The 25,812-nt window shown below is 45.5% G+C and overlaps 1 protein-coding gene across 2 annotated transcripts in view; it reads right to left on the bottom strand.

Moving 5' to 3' along the window:
• The window catches only part of SYNE1 (spectrin repeat containing nuclear envelope protein 1), a 1,959,630-nt gene that overhangs the window by 34,588 nt on the left and 1,899,230 nt on the right, over positions 1 to 25,812 (bottom strand). For both annotated transcript variants that reach the window (XM_085611789.1, XM_085611790.1), the window contains 3 exons: positions 25,543 to 25,755; positions 11,013 to 11,105; positions 9,829 to 9,887 (listed from right to left, as the gene is read on the bottom strand). In XM_085611789.1, coding sequence (XP_085467915.1) covers positions 9,829 to 9,887; positions 11,013 to 11,105; positions 25,543 to 25,755 — 365 coding nt within the window. The remainder of the gene's footprint in view (positions 1 to 9,828; positions 9,888 to 11,012; positions 11,106 to 25,542; positions 25,756 to 25,812) is intronic.

Below are 25,812 nucleotides of genomic sequence, written 5' to 3'. Positions count from 1 at the left end.
ACTGCAGAGCCTGTATATGCCACCTAGGGTGCTTGACAAGCAGCCTGAAGGAGGCCATAAGTTCCAGCAGCCTCAGAGTTGACCTCATTGAAAATCCAGGACTGAGGTTGTCCCACCACAAACTGCAGGTAGCGCAGATAGGCCTGAATGGCAGGTATATGGAAATAGGGGTCCTGCAAGTCCAGCGCCACCATCCAGTCTACCAGGTCGAGGGCAGACAAGACTTGGGCCAGAGTGAGAATTTTGAATTTGTCCTTCTCGATGAAGGCAGTCAGAGGGTGGAGGTCTAAAATGCGACAGAGTCCTCCATCCTTCTTCGGCACCAAAAGTAACGTGAGTAACATCTGTGACCCACTTCTGGTACAGGCTCCCTATCAATAGTTCCTTTGTGTAAAAGTGCTTGCCCTTCCTGCCATAAGACAGATAATTTGTCCTCCGACAGCCATTCCAGGAATGGTGGATAGTGTGGCGGAGCAGGCAGGAAAAGCAGGGCGTATCCCCTCTGAACAATCTGCTGGACTCACCTGTCTCGTGTTATGACCTCCCAACCCGGTAAAAACCATTGGATTCTGCCTCCAATTGGTGGCTGTGCTCCACTAAGGGCACACTAAAAGGGTTTGGACAGTGGAGAAGCAGGGGGACTGTAGGCTGACTGGCGCATTATCCCTCTCCCCAGGACTGGTGTGCACCACATCCTTGGTCACAAAAAGGCTGGGAAACATGCGGAGGCTGAAGTGGCTGTCCGTTTGGGATGTTCCTTATAAAACCGCAGAAAGATGAAACTGGTTGGCACAGGCAAGCCCAAGGAATGTGCTGTGGCCCAGCTATCTTTAAAGAGCTCTAGATCCAAATCTTCTTTGTCCCTGAAAAGTTTAGACCATAAAAGGGAATGTCCATAAGGGACAACTGAAAGACACTGGAGAAAACCATGGATCAAATCCAGGCATGGTGATGGATGCAATGGCTCGACCTATGCAATCTGTGGTATCTAGACTGCAACGGATAGTGAATAGAGCTGTGTCACAGCCATTCTCTACAGCTTGGATCAGGACTATATGTAGGTCCTCCTTGGTGGGGAGTTGGAGAACCTCAGCTGCCCTTCACATAACCATTGCGAAGGAGGCACTTTCTTCAGTGGCAGGGCATGGAGGAGAGACCATGCCGGTGTTAGGAGAGGTGTCACTTGCATCCTGGAGGTAATAATGCCACTTTTCCTTGGGGTAGGTTTTGCTGATCCTCAACTTCTTCATCATATTTGTTATCAGAGTCCGTTCCAAATAAAGAATGTAGGGTATAGGGTCTATCTGACAGGACATGTATGTTTAACAGGTCAGGTGGAACGAGCACCGACTGTGACTTGATAGGCACCGTGCATGGCCTCTGTCGAGGTCTGATCGTCAACGACTCAGAGTTGGAGAGCGTAATGGGTGCCTTGTTCTCTGACATCAATGGAGTGAGCCTTTGCATAGATGTTTAGGAACCACTGTGAATCACGGAGCCAGAAGCAAAGTCAGGTTGCCGGGAGAGGCCCAGTGATAGGTTTGGAGGGTCCAAATAACACCAAGGGAGAATCAAATGGTGGTATACCAGATGGAGGACCTCTTATCTTCTTGGGGCCACAGTCACACCAGAGGGATCCGGAGAGTCAGGTTATGGCCTTGCGGAGTTTCTGGATTTTCCTCAGTGACACAGATGGTCCTAAACAATCAGGCTGTGCCAGGACAAGTTGCCAGATAGGCTCCTATGTGATTGACGTCGGTAATGAGACCAAGCAGCATGGCGACCCCTTGCGCCTTCTCAGGTGTATGAGAGTGGTGGGAAGGGGCCCAGATATGCTTGGATTTTTAAGGTTTTTTTTCAACTTACCCGAGGATGTGGATTGCAATGACGATCACCTTTGGGAACCGCTCCTGGACTGGGAAAGGGCCTGAGACTGACTCCTGGACTTGGGCTGGTCATGGTGCGGGCCGTCCAATATTTGGTGACATAACATTTCATCTCAATATCCTGTATGGCCTAAGACTGACTCCTGGACTTGGACCGCTGTGGCCCTAGCAATATTTGGTGACAAAAGGGTTTGTCTCGCTCCCCCATATGTCCTTTGGATTCATGGACGGGCAGTCACTGCAGGGCTTGGTGTCATGGTCTTGTCTCCCAGACACCAAGTAAACCCTGATAGCTTTCTTTCATATACATTTGCTTGCAACAGGCCCTACAGGGTTTAAACCCTGTACTTTTGGGAGATAATATTTCCCTGGCACACTGGATTTTTTTAATTTCGGAGATGAAAGGGTCTCTTTAAGAGTTGAGAGGTAGCTCCCGATTTGTATCTGGAAGCACAGAAAGGAACTGACATCACGGTGCTGGAGTGGCTCCTACATTGGCTGCGCACGTCATTTCCTGAGAGGAACGGTATCAGTGCAGAGCCGAATGGTGCCACATACTGGAGCGTAGAAGTATTGCTCAAAAGTTTACAGACTCAGCCTGATGCCTGGGGAATATTCGAAAGTTGAGGAATCTGTGGATAGAAGTCTTTATCAGAAGTATATTTCAGCATGGAGAAACCCTATAAATTTGCTAAGGCCAATATTTAAAACTTTTGGACAGTTTCTTGCAATGTCTATTTTTGCTTTGAAGGAGTAAGGTTTCAGTGGACTGAAGCCGAGTTTGTACTTTTCTATCTTACTCTGAGAAATGTTCAGGAGCACATTATAGGGATTTTTGTCTCTATTCCAAGGATTCCCTTGCTAAGAAATACATTTCCATACGGAGAAACCGCTGTCACTAATCCTCCCGTTAAATATAGGCAGTTCTTCCTTTCCCAACCTGAAAAGGTACTACGGCTAATATGAAAACCTTGGTGGAAGCAAACAGCAGTTACTGGATGCCACCTGCTAATTATAAGGCTATGGGGGAAACTGGTGTACTGCCAATTAGATAGTGTACTGCCAATTAGATAGTGTATCTTGCTTAACCACTGTCAGCGGCCCCTAACTACCCATCATGTAAGAATCAGGTTTACAGCACTTGCTTTCTGGTTTTCAAGTGGACCGGTGGTCAGGAGGAAGGGTGGTAGGGTGGCGATGGCGCCTGTTTAGTCTGACCTGGTGCAAGCCTCCTAGCTCCTTCTTAGAGGCAAGGAGGTGACCTACACAATCCTGCACTCCAAGGCACCATTGTCATTTCTTAGGATTTCTTAGGGTTTCAGGGACTGCACCAATTGGCCATGCAAAGCAACAGGGACACAAGTACCCCACCCAAGTCATCCATCACATCCCTCCACCTCTGTTACTGATTCATCCACCAGAGCTGGTTTCCTGCTGGAACAATTTAGAGGATGGTGGTAGAGATTTAGAATGGGTGGAAACTGCGCATCCGCCCAGGTCTAAATGAGAGGCTTACTGGCTTTCACAGTTGTACTTTCCAGTGTGTTTCCAGGGTGGGGAAACAACGTGAAAGAGGAGTGCAAAAACCCACCAATGTATGAATTTGTGTGTGCTGATTTTTTAGAGGGTGTCAGCAAGAAAAGCACCTCCCCCACTTTGCCCATACACTTACGATAGCCGAAACGCGGCCAACCTGCTTAACTTTCCACCATCAAACGAGTACTTTAGCTCAATGGTATTTACAATCACAAATTGTTTCCTTTGCGCAGTAAAGTACCAATGAGTTACACAAAAATGTTTGTTAGTTGGGGCTTACGTTCCTCACTACAGGATCACTGATATGGTGAGCATAAGGGATTGATTCACAAAAGTTTTTGCCATCAGTTGGAGTAATTTACTTTTATAGTATTCCGGAATTCCAATGGCAATTCGGGAGCTCCTGACTTACTCATGGCAATTTAGGAGGCCAAATTCACTACAGGAATAAATCGCAGCAACATCTTTATGGACTAGTCCAGTAGAGTCGATTAGAAAATAGAAGTGTGTAGTACTGAGTCACGTGGGACGTGCTGAGAACAGGACTGGTACACGTTTTGTCTACGAAAACACTCCTAAAAAAATATATTTTTTCCAGCAGTAAGAAAAATCCACATACATGCTATGTATATCGGTGCATCAGTCTGCTCTTAAACCACAGTCTATCAATGCTTAACGATGCAGTGCAAGATCAAACACACAGTACTCTGATCAGAGGCATTTCCAAACATTAAGGAACACAGTGACAGCCTGTATTGCTGCATCAGTTGAAACCACGGCGCACATCAAACGCAGCCTGTCTGGCGCGCGCCTTTGATTAAGCGTCCTATTCAGCAGTAACTCGTTTATATTCCATGCCTGTCTGAAAGACAAATTGAATATTGTGCTGTACGCCACCGCAAAAAACAGCGAAGCAGGCAGCGAGAAGGAGAGAGACAGGGCTGAAAGCTGCGCCACTGACGCTGCCGGAAGCTGCTGGGCATGCCTCGGATTCGAGGAAGCAACAAAGCTCTTTCTGCCGGAAGTCTGTGGAGGAGACACGCTTAACACATTCCACAACAATGCTGCGCGAGCAAGCTTAACACATCTGCATTGGTATCAGCACTTAACATTTCCGTTCGACAGTTTTGGGAAAAGAAACATGCGTAGCTGTTAGTGGTCTTATGATTGACATTCTTTAAACATGCATTGGCATAGGACTCAATTCGACAGAAGACACTGTGTGAAAGCGAGGCTTTCTGAGTGAAAAAAGGCTGGCATGCCGCACTCCTGCTGAACACTGTTAGGGGCAGTACAGAGTGCACACGTATTTGCTTGGTCAGAAATGCAATGTGTTCAGGCTTATACAGTGCGAGGATGTATTTTACAGGTACAGCGCAGATTGTAGGAGACTGATGACATTTCAGTAAGAACGGTGTGGTGCACGGCCATTTTTTGGGGATGACGAGGACACCTTCTCGGTAAACCCTTAAGTGGAAACCCCACCACACCTGGCAACGGCAGCTCACTTAATGGTAACGTACCAATGTACCTAGAATGTTCATCGCTCTAACTCTTTCTGGTAGTAGCGGGAAGGCCAGGAATAGAGTGGATGAAAAGACGGAGATCCCTCCTAGAATTTAATAAAACACTAAACCTGAAAAGTGCGGCACATCAAAGTTCAGCATTGAGGGCTACGTACACAATCTGTACCCTTTAAAATTGAACAACTGAAGAACTTGAGCACACAGTTGGCTAAAAAAGACAACCGAAATCTGACCACATAGCAGAAAAGGAGTCTGTGCACCACCTTCCCTCACATCCTTGTGAACTTTACCAAGGGGCAGGTGCTATTGAGATGGACTCAGTGGGTTTGGAGGGGTCTTTTGCGGCTCTGGAAACCACTCTGGTTTCCAACTAAAAAATAGACACATACAGGACTGCCCTATTTATTTTGACATTCGTTTCGTTGGTGCTAAATATGTCTTTAACTCAGTTTCAGATGTGAAGTGTACCGATGCCACACTAGGGAATCTGAGTCTGTGGCGCGGGTGTCTGCCAGCGGCCACCATGCAGGTGCTGAGGAGCAAGGCTAAGGATCTGTGTTTTATTTATTTCTACTGTACTGGACCGCTATCTACATTCGTTGAAGCATAAAGAAACTTCAAGTTTAAACCTCTGTTTTAAATAAAACCAACGATTTTTGCTTCCTCTTTCTGTTCTACTTATTTGGCGTGCTTACAATGCTTAACATTACTACTCTCTCTTTGGACAAGGACTAAAGCTATTTTGATACACTGTCACGGCATGCAAATATTATTTCATTGCGCTGGCTTCAATGAATCTAAAAGAATGACCTCATTCATAATCGACAGTATAGCCAACTGAGGGGGTTCGGATTTCTAAGGTAAAGTTAACGTATACACTGTCCCTCAATTGCAGGATGTCATCCATCGTGGACTCAACTTTACCCGCCAAACAAGGCCCGCGCTGACTTAAAAGAACCACGTGCAACGCAGACCTTGCTCGACCTCCGAAATGTGTCCAAATCCTTTCACTCCACTCTACTCACCCTCCACCACTCAGTCTCGCCCAGGGTGAGGGGTATGTTTTGTGCCACTTATACATGGCCAATGGCTACTAATTGAGTTTATATTGGGTGACGAGAATAAACCTCTTTCTTAGGTTGAGTCACATTAAGATAATGACCTGAAACCAGTAGCATACTGTGGGTGTCTTGTCATCTTTCTTTGCCCACTGCGCCGTCTGCGGCCCTTTGTGACTGCCATGTTTATTGTGGCTATGGACTCTCTCCGACTGCTGTGCTGCATTCACCAGACTGCGCTGGAAGGAAGCCCGGGGACACTAGCCCGGGCACTGAAATACACTCCTTTGCAGGCGGTTGAGCACAAGTAATCAGGCAAAATGCCATCACTCGCTGTGCAATGCAACTAATCGATGAAGTGGGCCGACCCATTGCCCCATGTATGCTGTGGTGCCCAGAAGCAAAATGTGAATGACACTTGAACAGACCAATGGATGAAGAGGTCTAACCCGAAAGGCAAAATATGTTTAACGTAGGTATTGTTATGATAGAGTTATATGAAAACATGGGGGTGGCAAAACACTCAACCTCTATCTAGGCCAGATTAAAAAATCAGTCATCGACACCTTTTAATGTTGGGTGTCATATGCGATTGGCTTTGCTTTAAGTTATTTCAGAAGTTCACATTCAGATTATTCAGATTTTTGCACAGGAAGTAAAAAATATATATTTGCAGCTTGTCTCCACTAGGGGGTATATGGTCCAGTGCTTAATTTGTAAATGAATAAGTGCCGGGGCTCTCGTTGGGAAGACACTGCAGTTTACACCACACATTGCACCTGCCAGCTGCCAATGACAGTATAAACACAGCTACTAACAACCATCACACTTTTACAAGTGTGACAGTTCATACTATTCCAGGCCCCCAAAGCTATGAGTGCCTTGGGAGGAAGGTATTAGCCACTGAAAATGTAAAGTGAACTAATAAACAACTATTTGTGCTCATACCTAAATTAGCCAGACAGCGACACTATGTAGCTGACTGTCATAAGCTCGGGTGCTGGCAATTAGGTGCTTGTGCAGAGCACCGGAAACCACGGGCTCAAATTAAGCCCTGCATCCCTAGTCACCCTTATACAAATGTCTCTGCACAAAAGCTTCTGTCACCCAACCTGTCTGCAGGATAGCGTGGATGAGCGTGACCAGTCTCTCAGATTCCCCACAAAGACGACCCATGGGCTGGAAGTCCTGGGATGCTTAGTACTTACCTGTCTCTGAAGCTTTCACTGTCACACCTGGCCACTGTTTGATCGTCTGACCCGGCAAATGCTGAAGAGCTTACCGGAGCACTACCTCGCAAAGGCCTGTCGTCTGTGGAAATGTCAAGTGCAGAAGTATCATCAGAAATGTTGCGCCCTAAATAGCATTTGCAAAAAACGTGTCCCATTGATTTCGTTTTTCGATTATTAACTCAAATGGGGTGCTATTTATGTAGAGGATATTTAGGCCGGTCTGCTGAACAGGGCTTGCTGGCCAGAGAACTGACTGGCCTGCCAACGGCTGCTGCTCATTCAAACAGTAGCTCATGGGAAGTGCTTTCCCAGCTCCCAGTTGTGGGCCATCCTGGCCGTGGGAGACTCGGAGGGTAAGGACTTCTGCCAGAGGGACTGACCATCCACCCTTAAGGACCCAGATGTGGATTCACAATGCAGTGTTGTTGCTATTGACGATTTTGATGATTTCATTTATGTGATGCGTAGTCTGTCCTCACTTTATAGTTGCCATTCTTGATCAATGCCATCATCTGCACCAACACACCAACATCTAGTGCAGGCATGATCCTCTCTGGGCTAGGATTTTGGGACTACTTACATTGAATGTTTTTTTTTAAACTAGGGGCCATCAGACATCTATCAATCAGGTGGCTGTGAAGCGTGACTACTCACCCGCAGGGGTCTCAAGGTGCTGTGGGGCACGGGAGGACTGCTGGTCCTTCAACGGCACTGCGGTTCAGTCGAAGAGGTTTTGACATTTCTATGTCCAAAATTCTGCCCAACTGCTCTGTCCCCTTACTCTCTGCGCATGGCATGCAGCTGCCGGCGCGACACGCTCATTCAAGAAAGCTGGGTGTTCGAGACGTACCTTTGTTCAGCACTAGTTTCTTTTACCCAATTTCACGACACTAGGTCTACGCTGGGCAATTCCCCCAGAGACACTAGGGGCGTAATGCCAAACGCTGAAACCCCTGAGCTGCAGGAGGCCCCTCAGCCCCCTCCCCCCCCCCCCCCCATGCAGCCTAAAGCCACTCGATATCTATTAGATATAGGAGTCTCGAGGGTCCCTCATCACATTCTACAGTTAGGGGCAGATTTATGAGCCCCTTGCGCCACTTTTGCGTCACTTTTAACATGGGAAAAGTGACGCAAAAGTGGCGCAAGGGGCTCATAAATCTGCCCCTTAGACCCCAATACTTTGCGTCATGCCACTACGAGAAATGACAGCATCAGGGGAGCTTCTCATCCCTTATGTCTCAGACGTGAACAACAACCTGGATAATTAAAGCAATTTCTGGTGCAACCCTGGCGCAGCACAGGTACATTCCCAAATGGCAGAGGGGGTTCAATGAAGGTTCTTAATTTCAAGGCACTATGGATCCCTGCTGCGGTTACATTGGAAAATAAACCCATGTCTTTAGGATGTCCCCATTCTGTAAGTAATATTCTGGACAATATTCCCCCAGAATCGAGCTGGCTGAACCCATTCCCAAACATAGAAGGATGCCTGGCCAGCTGAAGCCCCCTTCTGTGCTTTCCCTACATTTCGACCAAGGGTGTGACTTGTGGGCCTGCTTCCGTCACAGCAAGTTGGAAACGGGGCTGGGAACCTATTGTGATCCTGTTATGACTGCACCTGGACAGTTAAACGGTAGCTTCCGGGGAATGTCACGTTCACAGATCAAGTGATAAAGGTACGAACACGATTGTCGTGTGAATGGGGGTTGAATGGTGCACTCCAGATGGAAGTGAGCGCGAGGAGGGATGTTTTGAATACTGGGTTGTGAAATAACAAATACACGTGCAACCAAGCATACACATACACACAGATGCGCGTGCGCGCCCACGAAAACGCACGCGAACAGAGGACAGAAGCATAGTTTGCTGCAGGACTCATAGAAAACAACAAAAAGTAAAAAGCTGCCTCTGCAAGACTGCCCTCCAGTGGGTACAGAGAGGAAGGAAAGACTGGTTGCCGAGAGAAAGAGTCAATAGTATGATTAGAGAAATGTTAGTGTGTTATCTGGCAAGGTGCTAGAGCTGCAGAATACAGAAGAAACAAATCCAAGCCACTGGATTTTCCAGGACAAGCCACTGTAAATCCTGACTAACTGTTGAAGCAATGAGGAAAAAATCCACAAAATGAAGGGAACATCAGCCGGTCCATGAATGTAAGAAACGTGTGTTCCCCTCATAAAGGTGGGTTTTGTCAGTTCTACTATAAATATCTAGAAATAAAGAGGATGATAAAAAAACTCAGTGCCATGAACTTCATTTGTACAGTAGCAAGTGTTTTTTTTTTTTTCCTTCCCAAAATGATATTAAATGTTTGGCATGCATGTCGTACAAAGTACTTTAGAAAACATCTGGCCACATGAGGCGACTTTTCATTCTGCTCAGAATATGATCTACAAGTACGTCTGTGCAGCTCTTTTGATTTTTTGCACCTTATCGTGCTGACTGTGGGTGAACTACTTAAAAAGGAAGCCTGCAGCTCAGAGACTTTAGCCGAATATAGGCAGGACAGGAGTCAAAGCGTCACATGGACAATTTCCATCATCCTCTTTGAGTTCTAGAGCAGAGTGTGGAAACCAGGAGATGAAGGTACCTGATGTGTGGACTGCTGACAGAGGGTCCAGGCTGTGAGAGACTACATTTGCCCCGTGGCTGTTTGCAATGAACAGGGGGTAAAGAAAGAAGAATGTTCAGTCCAGGCAAATAAAGACAAGCTACTGATGAAAATAAAAGTAAAAGAGCAGCAAAGGAAAACAAATCAAATGAGGTGATTAATTCCCATGAACCAAGGAAACTGGCTTTTCTACTGCTTACCGAAAACATTTTTGGATGTGTGAAACCCCAGAATAGTCCGCCTCGCCTCTGTGTATCGGCTTTAATAGCCAGTAACCTTCAGGGCACACACAGAGCTTTCATTTAAAAGAAGGAGAACCTGTTGGGACATTTCTGGACCCACACTAAAATTCACACTCATGCGAACTTCCCAATTAACTCAAATTATGATTGGAAAATGCGTTGCTGTATGTCTGCATTCCTGCAGTGCTACTCGTTTCATATAATTCAGACACCGTTCGTAATTACAGTTTGTTTCAAAGTACGATATAATTAAGAAAGGCTGAAATAGTATGAAATCTCTATTTTTCCTTGCAAATATTTTCAGCCGCTCTTCACTACAGTATTCGGTGTTTCTTTATTAATTCTGGTGAAAGTTCCCTTTGTCGTGGATCAACGACGGTGCTTTTATTCAGCTGTTATTGTGAGATGAACCCCCCCAAACAAACGCCCTCATGCTCTCTCCCCCCGGAAAAGCCAGTGTTCCTTTCACATTCTGTCACTAGGACCTACAGGTATCTAAAGAATGTAGAAAAAACCCAATGGAAATCACCGAAGCTCATCAGGACAGAACTTACAGGTGTTATTCTTAAAAAAGTGCAAATTAAACGGATAGTTCTACAAAGAAACAGAACATATTAATAAAAATCAATTAACAGAACTGTAAAGAAAGACGTAAACTCCAGCTGGATAAAAAAAAGAAGGAAAATTAAAAACCCAAGGAGTTTCAGTGGTCCAGTCTCATGCAGGGTGTAGAGGGGTGTCCGGGGTAGCTGCCTGAAGTGAGGTGTGCTGGGCTGACCTGTGTTCTATGCTGCGTTAGTTCTAATGGGAGGGGTCACTCACGGCATCTGAATACTCTACCGCACATAGGAGCTGGATGCTTCCCCCCTCTCCCCGCCAATGCCCCTGAGCATGGCAGGTAGGTGGTGAGCTGGACATTACCGTTCGATGCCTGCTGGGCGTGCTCCTGCCGGACATGGGGCTCAGCGACCCTGAGGTGTCCAGTTCATCCGCTGAAGACCACGATGACAACTCCTAGGTTCAAAGCAAGAGATGTTACACAGTCGCCCATGGCTCTCCCACCCAAAACCCAAAGGAACAGCACCCTGTTTGTGGGATATCAAAGGAATCTGACGTTACAATGCAACAACCTTACCAAGAGTTTTCAATATTCAGGAAAAAATATTACATATATATATATAATACATGGGGTTCTGTAATCCCTGAATAAATGGCAGTCTCTAATTTCTTTATAATCCGTGACTTGCAATGCGCCAAGTCGCCGACTGTAAAGAAAAGACGTCAGAACTCGACTATTATAAGTTATTACAGTCAGGTTCTGACGTCACAACAAATGTTGCCAGAAGACGAGGTGAAAAGAAGGTCAGGTCAGGGAGCATAATTGAAGCAGCTGTTTTAGCAACGAAAAAGGGAACGTTACTTGTCTTTCTTCTGCTCTATTTTAATAGCCTACAATGTCAAGCAGAGAGAATGTGTTTATTTTTTGCAATCCTTCGAGAAAAGCTAGAATCTAGCGTCTACACGTCCGAGATATTAAAAATTTTTTATCTTTTTTTTGCTAAGCTGATTTGTGTTGAACTGTTTCTAATATCCGTTTGCAACAAATATCTACCAGGTTTTTGATATGTTTCATTTTGCACTAGAAGTTTTATTTTTTTTCTTCATGTTTACAAACATGCTTGCTCTTTCATATGAAAGAGCTAAACACTAAGGTTTTAAGTGGTTTGTGGGAAAGTTGATGGTGTGGCCATGTATCATATGGGATAAAGTAACCCCTAGCGTTTGTAATAAGGAAATTACAAGTCACCTCGGAGTTCCACAACCTTATTAAGGAACTTAGGTCTTTGACCTCGTACCTCTATATGGTTATGGAACTCCTCTGTGACTTGTAATATCCTTATAACGTACAGCTGGGGGTGATTTATCCCATATATATTTGAGGGGAGTTTCTACATTTGCTGATTCAATGATTTTTTAGTGTTATTGTAGACGAGGCATTTTCTTGAGACTTGGAATATGGCAGATGAACTTGCAATATAGGCAAGTAAATTGTAGGCTCAAAATAGACGTGAAAGGAAACCCAAGGTTAGCATCAAAAGAAGACTTCATGTGTGACCTAGCCTGTACCTTGATCTGATGTACTGATGTACTGTACTAGCAGCAGCTTACAAATTAGCAAAGAAAAGACCCAGTGAGAATGGAACTGCCACAGTGCTACTGTTTGACTAATGTGATTTTTATTCTCACTGTAATTTTTTTATAAATAACGAGTATAATTGGAAGTGGCTTACTTGCTAACCATTTGTGCCTGAAAAAAATGTATATTAAAAGCTTTTTGGGAGAGGAAAGAGAAGGGAGAAACTATTAAAAGAAAGGACTTAAAGCAACCACATCAAAATGAGAATGAGCCTTAGTATCCAATTAAAGTAACACACTATAATTCTCCATCCCCAACTTGAGTGTTATAGCAGGTTTCCTTCACCTGAAAGCAGTACAATGTGAGAAGCGCACCATGGATACATCACTGCACCATGTCTCAGCGGTGTCATCCGAGTCACTGTGAGATTGCAGCAGTTGATTGGAACACTGAACTCCTGCGATCGACCCTGTTAAACATTGCCACTTTAGTCACTGAATTGTCGACTGCTCATGATTGGAGCAGATGTTTCTCTGCAGAGGGTTTAGGGAACAATTCTTCTTGTGACTTGCTGGAGTCATGACCTATGTGATCAACCCATCTCTTGTAAAGAATGTCATCCTTTTGTACATAAACCAATATTTAATATATATAAATATCCAGCTTACTTCAGAAACGCCCTGCACGTTGTACTTGTCAACTATTGCCCAATTTCCAACATCTAGTATCTGATCAAAATCCAGGAGAGCCATAAGAACACTTTGATCAAAACATCTTCTATACAACACCAAATCTGGGTTCCAACCCATGAGACACAACCAAATTTGCCTTGTTTAACCTCAGTGTGGAGCTCTGTGTCCCCTTCAAAGAACTGATCAGCCTCAAATTCTTTGTGCCATAAGATACTTGAATGCTCTTGACTGTATGGGAGTGCACAAGTTCGATCCACTTGATACTGCTCTAGCGCAGGATACAAGCCTTCATTATACACACAGGTTGCCATCTGGTAAATACCAGAGATCTTCATACGCTTGTGTTTAGTCAGGCGCTACACGTGCCATCCTGCTCAGGTGACTGCGCAGTGATGGATGCATTTCTAGATGAACGCCGATGATACCCAAAAGCCACACTTGAGGGACACCTAGACCACGCCCAACACTGGATGACAAAAGGTTTCCTGGATTTAAATAGAGCAATAGCTGAGATCGTAGCATCACAGGCAGTGGGGAGAGGGAGGAGGGGGCCAAACACCTCTGTACAGTGGCTCTTCAGACTGGAACATGCACCTACATACAAGTTCAAGTACAAGGGAATAGCTCTTGACACAATCTTCATATTTGCCCTTCACTCAATGCTGTTGTCAAAGACGTCAAGGTGCAATACTCCATGCTACTCAAAGTTCTCCTACTCCTGCAAACCACTCGCTAGGTTGATGCCTGATATGGGATACCTAGGCTATTGCAATACAATCTACGCATGCTGGATAAAAAAATTCACAGACAGGCTTTTAAAACTTCAAACCTAGACAAAAAGACATATGTGACCCTGTGGAAATATGACTATGTGAATCCATCCCTAAAGACACTATCCTGCTTTTAGGGATCAAGTTCAAAATACATTGAATTGTGCACAGGAGTCGCTGGAACCAAATACATATAAAGGTGGAATCGTAGGGCAGTCCCTCAGAAATCTTTGCTCAATTACTTCTCTGCTGATACAGCAACTTGCCTTCGAAGACCAAAAATGGTCTGATCAATCATTACCTACGACGGGGTTCCAAATTCTGGATTGCTCCGAAGCCTTCTTTAAGGGCAGAAACAAACTGCCTTAGACTTAATAGACTCTTCAAGGCCAATACACATTACATTTATTTTTCATATTCAATCAATTGATATTTTGATACTGGATCAGTGCCCAAAGGATACAAGATAGAGGATTTCAATACATTAAACGGAACGCCAATCACTCTTGATCTGTTTAATATACTTCCTTCCTTTTGTACGCAACTAATAAATAAATAAATAAATAAATGGAAGCAGACAATCTTAACCTACATGACATGAAACTGTGGGACAGCACCTTGTGTAAAATCCAACTTGTCAATTATGCTAAGTGTAGATTTCAATCTTTTCACACAGCATATCTCAGTCGTCTCTGAAAATTCATAATTCCCATCCAAAAACCCGAACGCCCCGTTAAAAACTTAATGGAGATGATTCCACTTTGAAACCTAATAAGATAGCAAAATTGTTCTGCAAGCAAATGTACTTCCTCGTCAGCCCTCCATTTATCATATGCTACACAAGGCAATACAAACTATGTTTTAGTAATGTATACTGAACTGGCATAAACCCTTTTTGGAATCATCTTCTTCGAAATCAGACTTCACTATATTAGGAGATTTTAATTTGCACCTAGAGAAGTATGCAGACTCAGACACAGAACTGCCAGTGGCGGCTCCTCGAGGGAGTGCTGCGGGGCGGTGGGCAGGATGAGGGGATAGTAAACTCCGGAATTGGGCCGAACGGAGTTGAGTAAAGAAATAAATAAAACTAATTACATTGTGTGCTGCATTACGCAATGTAATTCATTTTATTTCTTTACTCCACTCTGTTCGGCCCAATTCCGGAGTTTACTACCCCCCACCCTGCCCCTCTCCGGCCCGACCGCACCATAGAATTCCTCGAGGAGCTGCCACTGAGAACTACTTATTGACACTATGTCATGTTGCTCCCTGGCTCAAATAGAAACTGGCCCCTCACATTCAGCAGGCCATAACCTTGATAGGCTATTTACCAATAATCCTTTCATCTCCTGCCCCTCTACGCTTCCTCCCACATGGACAGATCATACGGCAGTTATTTGGAATATAGAGCTTCCCTGCAAACCCACATGTAAAAATGGTATGTTGAAACATGCTCTCACATCAGTGGCATACAGTCCAAGCATCTGACCTCAGCACCTCGCTGGCAAGGTCGGAACCAGAGGAGGCTAACAACATTGACTCTATGGCTCAAAATTGTACATGGTAGTTAAGTGCAGCGGTTACCTCGATAGTCCCAGTCAAGCCAGTCAGAAGAAGCAAACCGACTGCCCCCTTGTTCAATAATACTCTCAGCAATGCTAAAATGAACTATCACAGACAGGAGAGAGTCTGGAGGAGAAACTATAATAGCCTACAAAGAGAAACATATAAAATCAGCATTGCTAACTATAAAAAGCTCATCTTAGAGGCTAAATCAGCCTTCTTCGTCAATCAGATTCAAGTAGCCAGTAATTCTACTAGGGCCCTTTTCCAAGCAGTTATTCAGCTCTCAACCCCTGTATCTTGTATCGCAGAGGAAGGCAGCCAGGCCTTTTGCGACTCTTTAGCCAACTTTTTTTGGCAGAAAGTAGAAGATATGTTTGATAATTTCACCTTCAGTGGGAATACAGGACAGGCTAGATTAGAGCCCTTAACAAGACCTTTAATCAAGACCACTTTCATTGGGTTTGCATCATTAACGGAGGATCAAGTCAATCAGGTCATTCTTAATTCAAAGTCCGGCTCTCCATCTGACCCCTGTCCTCTCAATATTTTTCAACTAATTTCTGAGGCGTAGGTCCTTATCCAACGAAGACTTTTAACGCTATGTTTTGCTCCAGAACCTACCCCAAACACTGGAAGGCAGCCTCTGCGTTGCCACTTCTGAAGAAATACAATTTCAATAAGCATGAATTAAACAACTATCAACCTATTTCTAGGCTCCCATTACCAACCAAATTGATTGAGAAAGCCATGAACATGCAACTGGCAACCTTCCTGGAAGAAAACAACCTACTAGATGACACACAATGTGGCTTCCAGAGTGGTTTCAGCGCAGAATCCGCTCTCATGGTGGCTACGGGAGAGATCTGGGCCGCAGTGGATGGGGGAGGCAATGATGCCCTCATCCTTTTTGATCTATCTGCGGCTTTCGATACGGTTAATCATAATCTTTTGATTAACCATCTACAGAATGTGGGACTCCAGAGCATTGCGTTAAAGCTGCTGAAATCCTTTCTGACAGACCACACTCAATCAGTCGCCTTTAAAGGCATCACATCTGAATCATTTTCGCTGCTTTGTGGGGTGCCTCAGGGCTCATCTCTGACCCCAGCTATTTTCAATCTTTATGTGAATCCCTTGGCAGGTCCAATCAAGTCCTTACGCCAATGACACCCGAATCGTGGTATCATTATCGGACAAAGGTCCAGGCATGAGCAAGATTTAAAAAAACTTTTGAGTGCAGTCTGTCGTTGGATGGACCAAAACTGTCTAAAATTAAACTCAACAAAGACATAGGTCATCCTGTTTGGAATAACGTTGTACTTTCTGGTCCCCTAATTGGTGGCTGGAAGAATTGGGTTCCTTGCCAAAGCCAGTGCAGAAGGTTAAAAATCTGGGAGTGAGGATTGATGACCAATTATCCTACAAGGAGACACGTAAATAAAGTTGTTTAAGCCTCCTTTTTTTCCTTTGTGTGCTCAGAAAAATTACACAATTCTTACCGCCAGACATGTTGAAGACTGTGATGATTGCATTAGTGCTTTTGAGAATAGATTACTGCAAAGGGTTATATTCTAATCTGCCAAAGAAATACTTGAAAAATGTGCAGATTGTATAAAATGCAGGTGCCAGACTTCTTAAGAAGATCTCTAGATATGGTTCAGTTTCCCGAACCATCATCAGTCTTCGCTAATCTTCAAGGGCCTCTGTACAGCCTGAAAGGCTCTGGAGTGTCACAGCCCAATGCACCTTACAGATAGGCTTAGATGGCATCTTCCTCGGCTTGAGAATTGATTGTTCCCCCCACAGACTGGCTACCTGGGGAGGCAGGAGTTTGATACGCTGCACAGCTCTATACTTGAATCGTCTACCCTGGGATCTGAAAAGTGCTACCTCTGTGCTTATGTGCTTAAGTTCATGAAGGCTTTGAAGACCAAGTTTTTCACTCTGGATTTTCAACTAGTTTATCTTAAAAGCAGATGAATCTCCTTTGTCCCACTCTGGACATAGGTAGCACCAAGACACCTCTAGGCAAGCGTTAGCACTTTACAAAAATGAAATAAAAAAAAATCAAATCAAATAAAGACAGAATATACCCCAATATATCTATCAGATCCTGACATGGTTTATATAATCTTGCACTATGTTCAAGCTCTCATTCCAGATAATTGCACATGAATGTCAAAAGCACTGAATACCAAGACTTCATTAAGACTCATAAAGGCAGAATCAAAGACTTACCTTTGCTCAGTAAAAATGAATAACATACCAACATATAGGCTAATTTGCACCTTGCAACTTAAGATTGTACCCCTGGTTAATTAGGAAGAATGAAGAGGAAAAAACTATACACTCAAAGAAAAGAGTGGTTTAAAAATCACCAGGCCCCCAGATGTCGCGGAGAGCAAAGTAGAAATAAAGCAGATGACAGAAATGGCAGCATCCAGTATACTAGTTTTTAACTTACAGACTTTATCCTGAAAGTTCCAGAGACGTTTCTGCAGACTGAAAGACCCTGACAAACAGGATCACACAAAACACATAAAGATATTCTGTTATGTCCTGAACTATGGGATTCATTTGAAGGTTCCTGGAAACAGGTATAGAAACAGGAGCAGGGGTGTAGTCCCACTGCAGAGTGATGAAAATATACTAAAATAGCTTATTTCTCTTTTAAGCAGCTCACCCAGAAGGTTATCTACCACTCCCAATTACACTCTCTTACATCAGTGCAAAAAGTCACCATCATTGTGGGAGCTTTCAGAGCAGTGAATCAGATGTCATGTTGGGGATGGAATGCGATACTAGAATGTAGCTATAGGGTGAGCATCCTGTTAGTTAAGAAAGTTCTATCATTTGCTAAACTCTTGTGGATGGGTATTTGGGTACGAGGTAGGGCAACCACTGTGTTTGCCAAACTCTGAAGCTCTTCCTTGGGATAAATGGAAAAATGTCATCATAATTTCAACCCAAACTCTTTGATGAGGCTAAATACATTTAAATTGTTGCTTCGAGCCTGTTTCAATGGAAGAGATGGGGCTTAAACACTGTGATGGGAAGACACATGAGGCAACCTCAAACTTCACCTAAGGGGTCAATACAATTCCATTACAGCAAATCAAGATGTTATAACAAAACTAATAAATCGGGATGGACTTTGGTAATCTTATAATGAAAAAGAACGTTCCCAATGAGGGGCCAACAGCTTCTTAAAGATCTAAAAAATTTCCTCCAGGATACACTCTTATGTCCCATTTGTAACCTTGGATTCTAGCACAGACAGATAAGTAATAAGAGGAAAAGGAATATGCTACTTACCAGTATGCATCTGTTCTTGGCATGTAGAGCTGCAGAGTTGTACACTTAGCATAGATCGCCATCTGGTGTTGGGCCCGGATGTTTGCAGTTTGTTTTTGTTCTTTGGACAGTCTTTGAAAGTCACGAGTTCGGTGACTCCTCCTTCGGTCCGTACTGCGCATGGGCTTCGGCTCCATCCTCAGATTGTTTTTCGCCAACAGGGAAATGATGGAGCGTAGTAATAACAGTGAGAAACCCATGTGTGTTGTATCTAAATAAGATGGACTGGAACGGATACAGGTAGCCGGGGAGGCGGGTGGGCGTGTACAACTCTGCAGCTCTACATGCCAAGAACAGATGCATACTGGTAAGTAGCATATTCCGTTCGAGGCATATGAGCTGCAGATTGTACACTTAGCATAGATTATATAGCAGTACCCAACCTTAGCGGCGACCACCGGTATCCGTTGCAGTGGTTTGAAAAAGTGTCTTTAGTACAGCCTGGCCCACACTAGCTTGCTGCTTGGAATGCACATCTACACAGTAATGTTTTGTGAAGGTGTGCGGTGTTGACCATGTGGCTGCCTTGCAGATGTCATCTAAGGGTATGTTCCCTAGAAAAGCCATAGAAGCCCCTAACTTTCTAGTAGAGTGGGCTTTAGGTGGAACAGATAATGTTCTTTTTGCCTTTTGATAGCAAATTTGTATGCACTTTACAATCCACCTAGCTATCCCTGATTTAGAGATGGGGTTGCCTTTATGTGGTGGAGAGAAGGAGACGAACAATTGTTTAGTCTTTCTGAAAGGTTGCGTTCTTTGTATGTAGTACAGCAAAGCCCTTTTAACATCAAGTGTGTGTAAGGCCCTTTCTGCAACAGATTGAGGTTGCGAGAAAAAGACAGGTAATTTCACCGATTGATTGAGATGGAAGGGGGAAATGACCTTGGGCAGAAACTTCGGATTTGTACGAAGTATGACCTTGCTGTGATGTATTTGTAGGAAGGGTTCCTGTATAGTGAACGCTTGTATTTCACCAACCCTTCTAAGGGAAGTGATAGCTACGAGGAAAGCTGTTTTCCAGGTGAGGAACTGTAGCTCACATTTATGCATTGGTTCGAAGGGTGGACCCATTAGCCGTGTAAGAACTACATTTAGATTCCACACAGGGGAAGGTGGTGCCCTGGGAGGAATTACTCGTTTAAGGCCTTCCATAAAGGCTTTAATAGCAGGTACTCTGAACAGTGATAAATGCTGTCTGTTTTGTAGATAAGCAGCAATCGCTGCTAGGTGTAGACGTATGGATGAATATGCTAGGTTACACCTGTGAAGATGGAGCAGATAGCATATGATGTGCTGTATGGATGCATCTAAAGGGTTGATTGTATTGTTACGGCAGTAAATTACAAATCTTTTCCACTTTGCGGCATAGCATGCTCTAGTGGTAGGACGTCTGGCTTCCATGATGATGTTCATGCAATCAGGGGGAAGGTTAAGGTATCCAAATTCTAAGATTTCAGGAGCCAGATCGCCAGGTTGAGCTGAGCTGGGTCCGGGTGCCTGATTTCTCCATGGTTCTGGGTTAGGAGGCATGGGGACAGGTGCAGTTTTTGATGTGGCACCACCGATAGCTGTAGTAGTGTGGTGTACCACGGCTGCCTGGCCCATGTTGGGGCTACCAGAATGAGTGTGAGGGAGTGCTGTTGTAGCTTCCTTACCACTAACGGAATTAGTGGGAGAGGTGGAAAGGCGTATGCAAATTTGCCTGACCAGTTCATCCATATCGCATTGCCTTTGGACAATGGGTGTGGGTATCTGGCGGCGAAGCTTGGGCATTTTTTGTTTTCGTGGGTGGCGAAGAGGTCTATCTGAGGATGCCCCCACTGTTGGAAGAATGGGTGAAGAACTTGTGGATGCAGTTCCCATTCGTGTAGTTGTTGCGTTTGTCTGCTGAGCAGATCTGCCATGGTGTTTTGTACGCCTGGAACGTGCTGTGCCAGGAGAAAGATGTTTTGGGGAATTGCCCATCTCCATATGCTCTGGGCTAAGCGGGAGAGCTGGGGAGAGTGTGTCCCCCCCTGTTTTTGGATATAATACATTGCAGTCATGTTGTCTGTGCGAATGAGGACTGCTTTGCCCGAAATCTGTTTTTGAAAAGATTTTAGGGCTAGAAAGATCGCCAAGAGCTCCAGATGGTTGATGTGGAGCGATTTTTGCTGTGGCGTCCATAGACCTTGCATGGTGAGGTGTAAGAGGTGCGCTCCCCAGCCGGAGAGCGATGCGTCCGCTGTTAGAATCACGTGAGGAACCGGGTCCAGGAACGGCCGCCCTTTGGAAAGGTTTGTGGTGTTCCACCACTGCAGAGAGTGATGGGTGCGGCCGTCCACCAACACCAGATCCGTCAGCTGACCCTGGGCCTGGTTCCACTGTTATGCTAGGCACTTTCGAAGTGGACGCATGTGAAGTCTTGCATGGGGCACTATGAAAATGCAAGACGCCATCATTCCTATGAGCTTCATAAACACTCTTGCTGGAAGAGAGTGTTGAGGAAGGAATGTTTTGCGCAAGGCTTGTATGCTTGCGATTCTGGCTGAGTTTGGATAGGCAATACCTTTGGAGGTGTGTATAGTGGCCCCGAGATATTGCTTTGTGTGAGATGGTATGAGGTGGGACTTTTGGTAGTTCACCGTGAAGCCTAGCTGGTGGAGCAGTTGGATGGTGCTGTTTGTATGTTGCACGCATTGGTGGTAGGACGCGGCTTTTATCAGCCAGTCGTCTAAGTAGGGGAAGACGTGAATCTGTTGACGTCTGAGGTGTGCTGCTACAACCGCTAGGCATTTGGTAAACACCCGTGGTGCGGTGGTGACCCCGAAGGGGAGAACCGTGAATTGGTAATGCTGACCATCCACCACGAACCTGAGGTACTTCCTGTGAGAAGGGTGTATTGGAATGTGAAAGTATGCGTCTTTCAGATCCAAGGTAGTGAGAAAGTCTCCCTGACAGAGGAGCGGGAGGACTTGTTGTAGGGTGACCATGTGGAAATGGTCTGAATGTATGTATGCATTGAGAGGCCGGAGGTCCAGAATGGGCCTCAGGGTCCCATCTTTCTTCGGTATTAGGAAATACAGAGAGTAGACCCCTAGATTTTGCTGATTGACGGGGACCTGCTCTATAGCGTCTTTTTGGAGGAGGGAGAGCACCTCCTGTTTGAGTAGTGTGGAATGTTCTTGAGACATTGGATGGTGTCTTGGTGGGATATTGGGTGGGGTAGATGTTAGCTCGAGACAGTACCCTGACCGAATAATTTGGGTCACCCATTTGTCCGATGTTATGGACTCCCATGCGTGTATAAAGTTTTGTAGTCTGCTTCCGACTGGAGTGGAATGGTCTGGGGGGAGCGAAGGGAAGTCATTGTGCGGGCGGGGTAGCAGAACGGGTGGTGTTAGTTTTGCCCCTGCCCTTATTGTTGTTGCCTCTGTAACCACCCCTTTGGTTGCCCTTTGAAAAGGTATTTTGAGGAGGGGACTTGTAGGAGGTAGAGGCGCTATCGGTGGAGTAGCCTCTGCCTGTGCTACGAAAGGATGAGCGTCGAAAGGAGCGCTTGGGGGCTTGTGATTGTAGTGCCCCCATAGACTTTGCTGTGTCTGTGTCCTTTTTCATCTTTTCTAATGTTTCGTCCACCTTTGGCCCAAAGAGAGTTTGTTGGTCAAAGGGGTGATTTAGTATGGACGCCTGGACTTCAGGCTTGAAACCTGAGATCCTGAGCCAGGCATGACGACGAAGCAGGACACTAGTGTTTATGGCTCTAGAAGCAGTGTCAGCTGCATCGAGGGCACACTTAATAGAGGTGCTAGTAATTAGTTTACCCTCCTGTATTAGGTCATGAGCCTTGCGTTTGTGTTTTTCGGGGAGGTGCTGCATAAGAGCCTCAAGCTCGTCGTAGTGTGCTCTGTCATAGCGCGCAAGTAGCGCTTGTGCATTTGCAATGCGCCACATGTTTGCAGCTTGGGAGGCGGTGCGTTTGCCAGACGCGTCTAGAAGTTTGGATTCTTTATCTGGCGGTGGGGCTTCTCCTGAGGACTGGGAGTTAGCCCTCTTTCTAGCTGTGGACACAACTAGGGAATCTAAGGGAGCAGGGCCCTTGATGTATACAGGGTCTGTGGGTGCCGCCTTGTACTTTTTTTCTATTCTAGGGTTCAATACCCTGGCCCTGACAGGGTCTTTGAACACCTCTGCAGCATGCTTGGTGACACCTTTAAGCATGGGCAAGATAGACGTGGACTTGTCCTGAATGTCAAATGTGTCCAGTAGGAAGTCGTCTTCCACTGGTTCACTATGAATTTGCACCCCATGGTAGTGTGCTGCTCTCTGCAGTAAGTGGTGAAAACCTAAGGAGTCCTCTGGAGGAGACGGCCTGGATGGGTATAGGTCGTCCTGAGGCATATCAGGTATGTCAGGGTTATGGTAGTCTTCCCATGGGTCTGGGGTCCCCGGTGGAGTGGGGTCCATTGGGGCGTCCGCTGGGTCATAATGTGGATCCCCGAAATCCGGATCTGGGGACGGGGTCGGGGAGTGATAAGGTAAGGGTGGCGGAGACCTGGGAGGGGGAGGGGGTGGAGGAAGTGGAGGAGGCGGAGGAGGAGGTAATGGGGAGGGTACTCTGAGAGGAGAAGTAGCAGAGTCCTTCCGCTTGGGTGGTGGAGGAGGAGCCGGTGTGTCAAGACGTCTTTTTTTGACAATTAAAGTCAATAGCCCAGTCTTTGGATCTTTAGATAGAGTCTTTTGCAAAGGGTCTGGTGTAAAGAGGTCCAGTGGCGCCGAATCGTCCGCTGGCACCGATGGTTTCGGAGCCGAGGGCTTCGATGGTTTCTGTGTGCCATGCTTTTTGGGAGCCTCCGTTTTTTTCGGCGTCGAAGGAGTTTTCGGCGCCGGAGCGTAGGTGCCGACAGATTTGTGTTTGTGTTTGGTCGGCACCGAGAGTCCAGGCTTCGGCACCGGTGGCTTCGGAGTCGAGCTGGGTATCACTTTCTTCGGTGCCGGATGGTGTTTTTCGGCACCAGGCGTCGGCTGGCTCGAGCCCGAGCTGCCGTGAGACTTTTGAGGCTTCGACACCGGGCCCGAAGGTGGGGTGATAGAAGCTGTGTGCTTGGTTTTGCCCAGGCCTGCAGGCGAGGGTGTAACCGGAGTCTCTTTGGTTTTGGGCGCGGGGGTGGGAGGGGGTACAGTACTCACGACCCGCTGCGCCGGTGTGATGTCCTCCACGTCGGAGTCGTCGGCCTCGGAAGCGCTGACGACGTCGTCCTCCTGCTCGGTGTGTAGTTGTCCCGAAGCTTCGGCGTCGTCTCCGAAGATGTCCGGTGGAGCTGCGGACGATGAGTGCGCCATGGTGCGTCGAGCTCTTCGATCCCGGATGGTCTTTTTTGATCGAAAAGACTTACAGGCGGGGCAGTCTCTAGCCTCGTGTTCTGGAGAGAGGCAAAGGTTACACACCTGATGGAGGTCGGTGTGGGGAAATTTAGACCCACATTTTGGGCACTTTTTGAACGGAGTCCTTTCCATCGGCTGGGACCGGAGTCGAGGAGGGCCCGAAGGCCGGTGCCGATGTACGGGATGGAGAAAAGTGCCGCTTCGAGGGATGAAGATGATGATGAAGAAAACTCGAAGAAACGAGGATTTTCCGTCGAGGCTGGAACCGTAGAAGTTCGAAGCCGGAGCACGAAGTATCACATCCGAGCCCGATGGCGGAAAAAAACAATCTGAGGATGGAGCCGAAGCCCATGCGCAGTACGGACCGAAGGAGGAGTCACCGAACTCGTGACTTCCAAAGACTGTCCAAAGAACAAAAACAAACTGCAAACATCCGGGCCCAACACCAGATGGCGATCTATGCTAAGTGTACAATCTGCAGCTCATATGCCTCGAACATATAATTTCCAAAATCCATAAAATCCTACAGCGAAACAGCTCTCTTATCATCATGATCACAGAAAAAAATGGCTATAGGCCCTTCGTTTGAGCACTGACCAAATAGAGTGAGTGGTCTTCCATATGGTCTCAAAACTTCCAATTAAGAGAAACCTCTGCTCTCAGTCAATCTAATATCATCCACTATCAAAGACTGCAAGAATCCAACTGGATTATTATCACACATGCTTTTTAATAGCCCATAATTTAAAATAGTTGGGGGATAAAACTGAAAAATAACTGGCAACATTTCCTTAAAGAGTGGTTTTGAAGTCTTGAGTCCCATCTTTATCTTTAATGCCGCTTTGTGATATCAAGGTTGTAATAAAACGACTATAGGCTCACAGTAAAGAACCTATTTTGATTCTGTGTTGCTTCATTCGAAAAGATGGGAAATTTAATGGGAAAAAAGTGGCAGAATCCTAGTGAAATATATGTAAAAGCACGTGCCATTATGTGATGCTTTCTCTTCTGCTCCTTACTCTTGTGGCTTTTGAGGGTAAGGTACAAGAAAGAATACCGTGACCTAAATATTGTACACAAAGATATTGCCCCATTAGAGTTAATAATAGAATAACTAAGCAAAATGAAGCAATATTTTGTAAATTATATTTGGACCGCAATATTTATATCAGGCGATATATTGTTATTGACTTTCTGACATACAACCGTTTCAGATGCTGTATTTCTATGAATTGCATGCAAACATTAGAGAGAAAGGAAACTGAGGGATAAGGTTACTTAGCAATGAAAAGATAGAGCCTGGGAGAAAAGAACGTGAAAAGAGAGAGAAAAAGCCAAAAAAGAGAAATAAAAAAAACAGTATAAAGGGTCCGTAAGACAATAGTGTGGATTCGCAGAATTAAGTGCAATTGATATGCACATATTGTTGACAGTGATGGAAGGAGTCCTTGTTGCTCGAACAGAGTATGTGTATTTATGTTACTGGAAATGAGAGGAAGAGGGCATATCTTCCTCAGTGAAAGCGGGAGGTCAGCTTAGATGCTGGTGACCAAGGATTGACTTACCAGCTGATTACTAGAAATATCTAAGATTTTTTCAAGGTCGCGAATGTGATGGGTGACCTCTTTCAGGAGCACTTTGAGGCGATTGCCAATAACGTGCACCTTCTCTTTGGCTTCGAGGCAGTCCTTGCCTTCAGCGTTCACCAGAAGTTGGCATGACATGTCTTGCAAAGATGCCACCTTTAGCTGAGACTCCAGTAGCTCTCGTTTGATTTGCTGTAGCAAAGAATGAAGTGAGATTTTGGCAGAAAGAACAATATTAACGTATAACAA

Source organism: Triturus cristatus, chromosome 6, assembly GCF_964204655.1.
Source record: "Triturus cristatus chromosome 6, aTriCri1.1, whole genome shotgun sequence".
Lineage (NCBI taxonomy): Eukaryota > Metazoa > Chordata > Amphibia > Caudata > Salamandridae > Triturus > Triturus cristatus.
The sequence above is the reverse complement of the archived record's forward strand: the minus strand, read 5'-3'. Positions and strand labels throughout refer to the sequence as shown.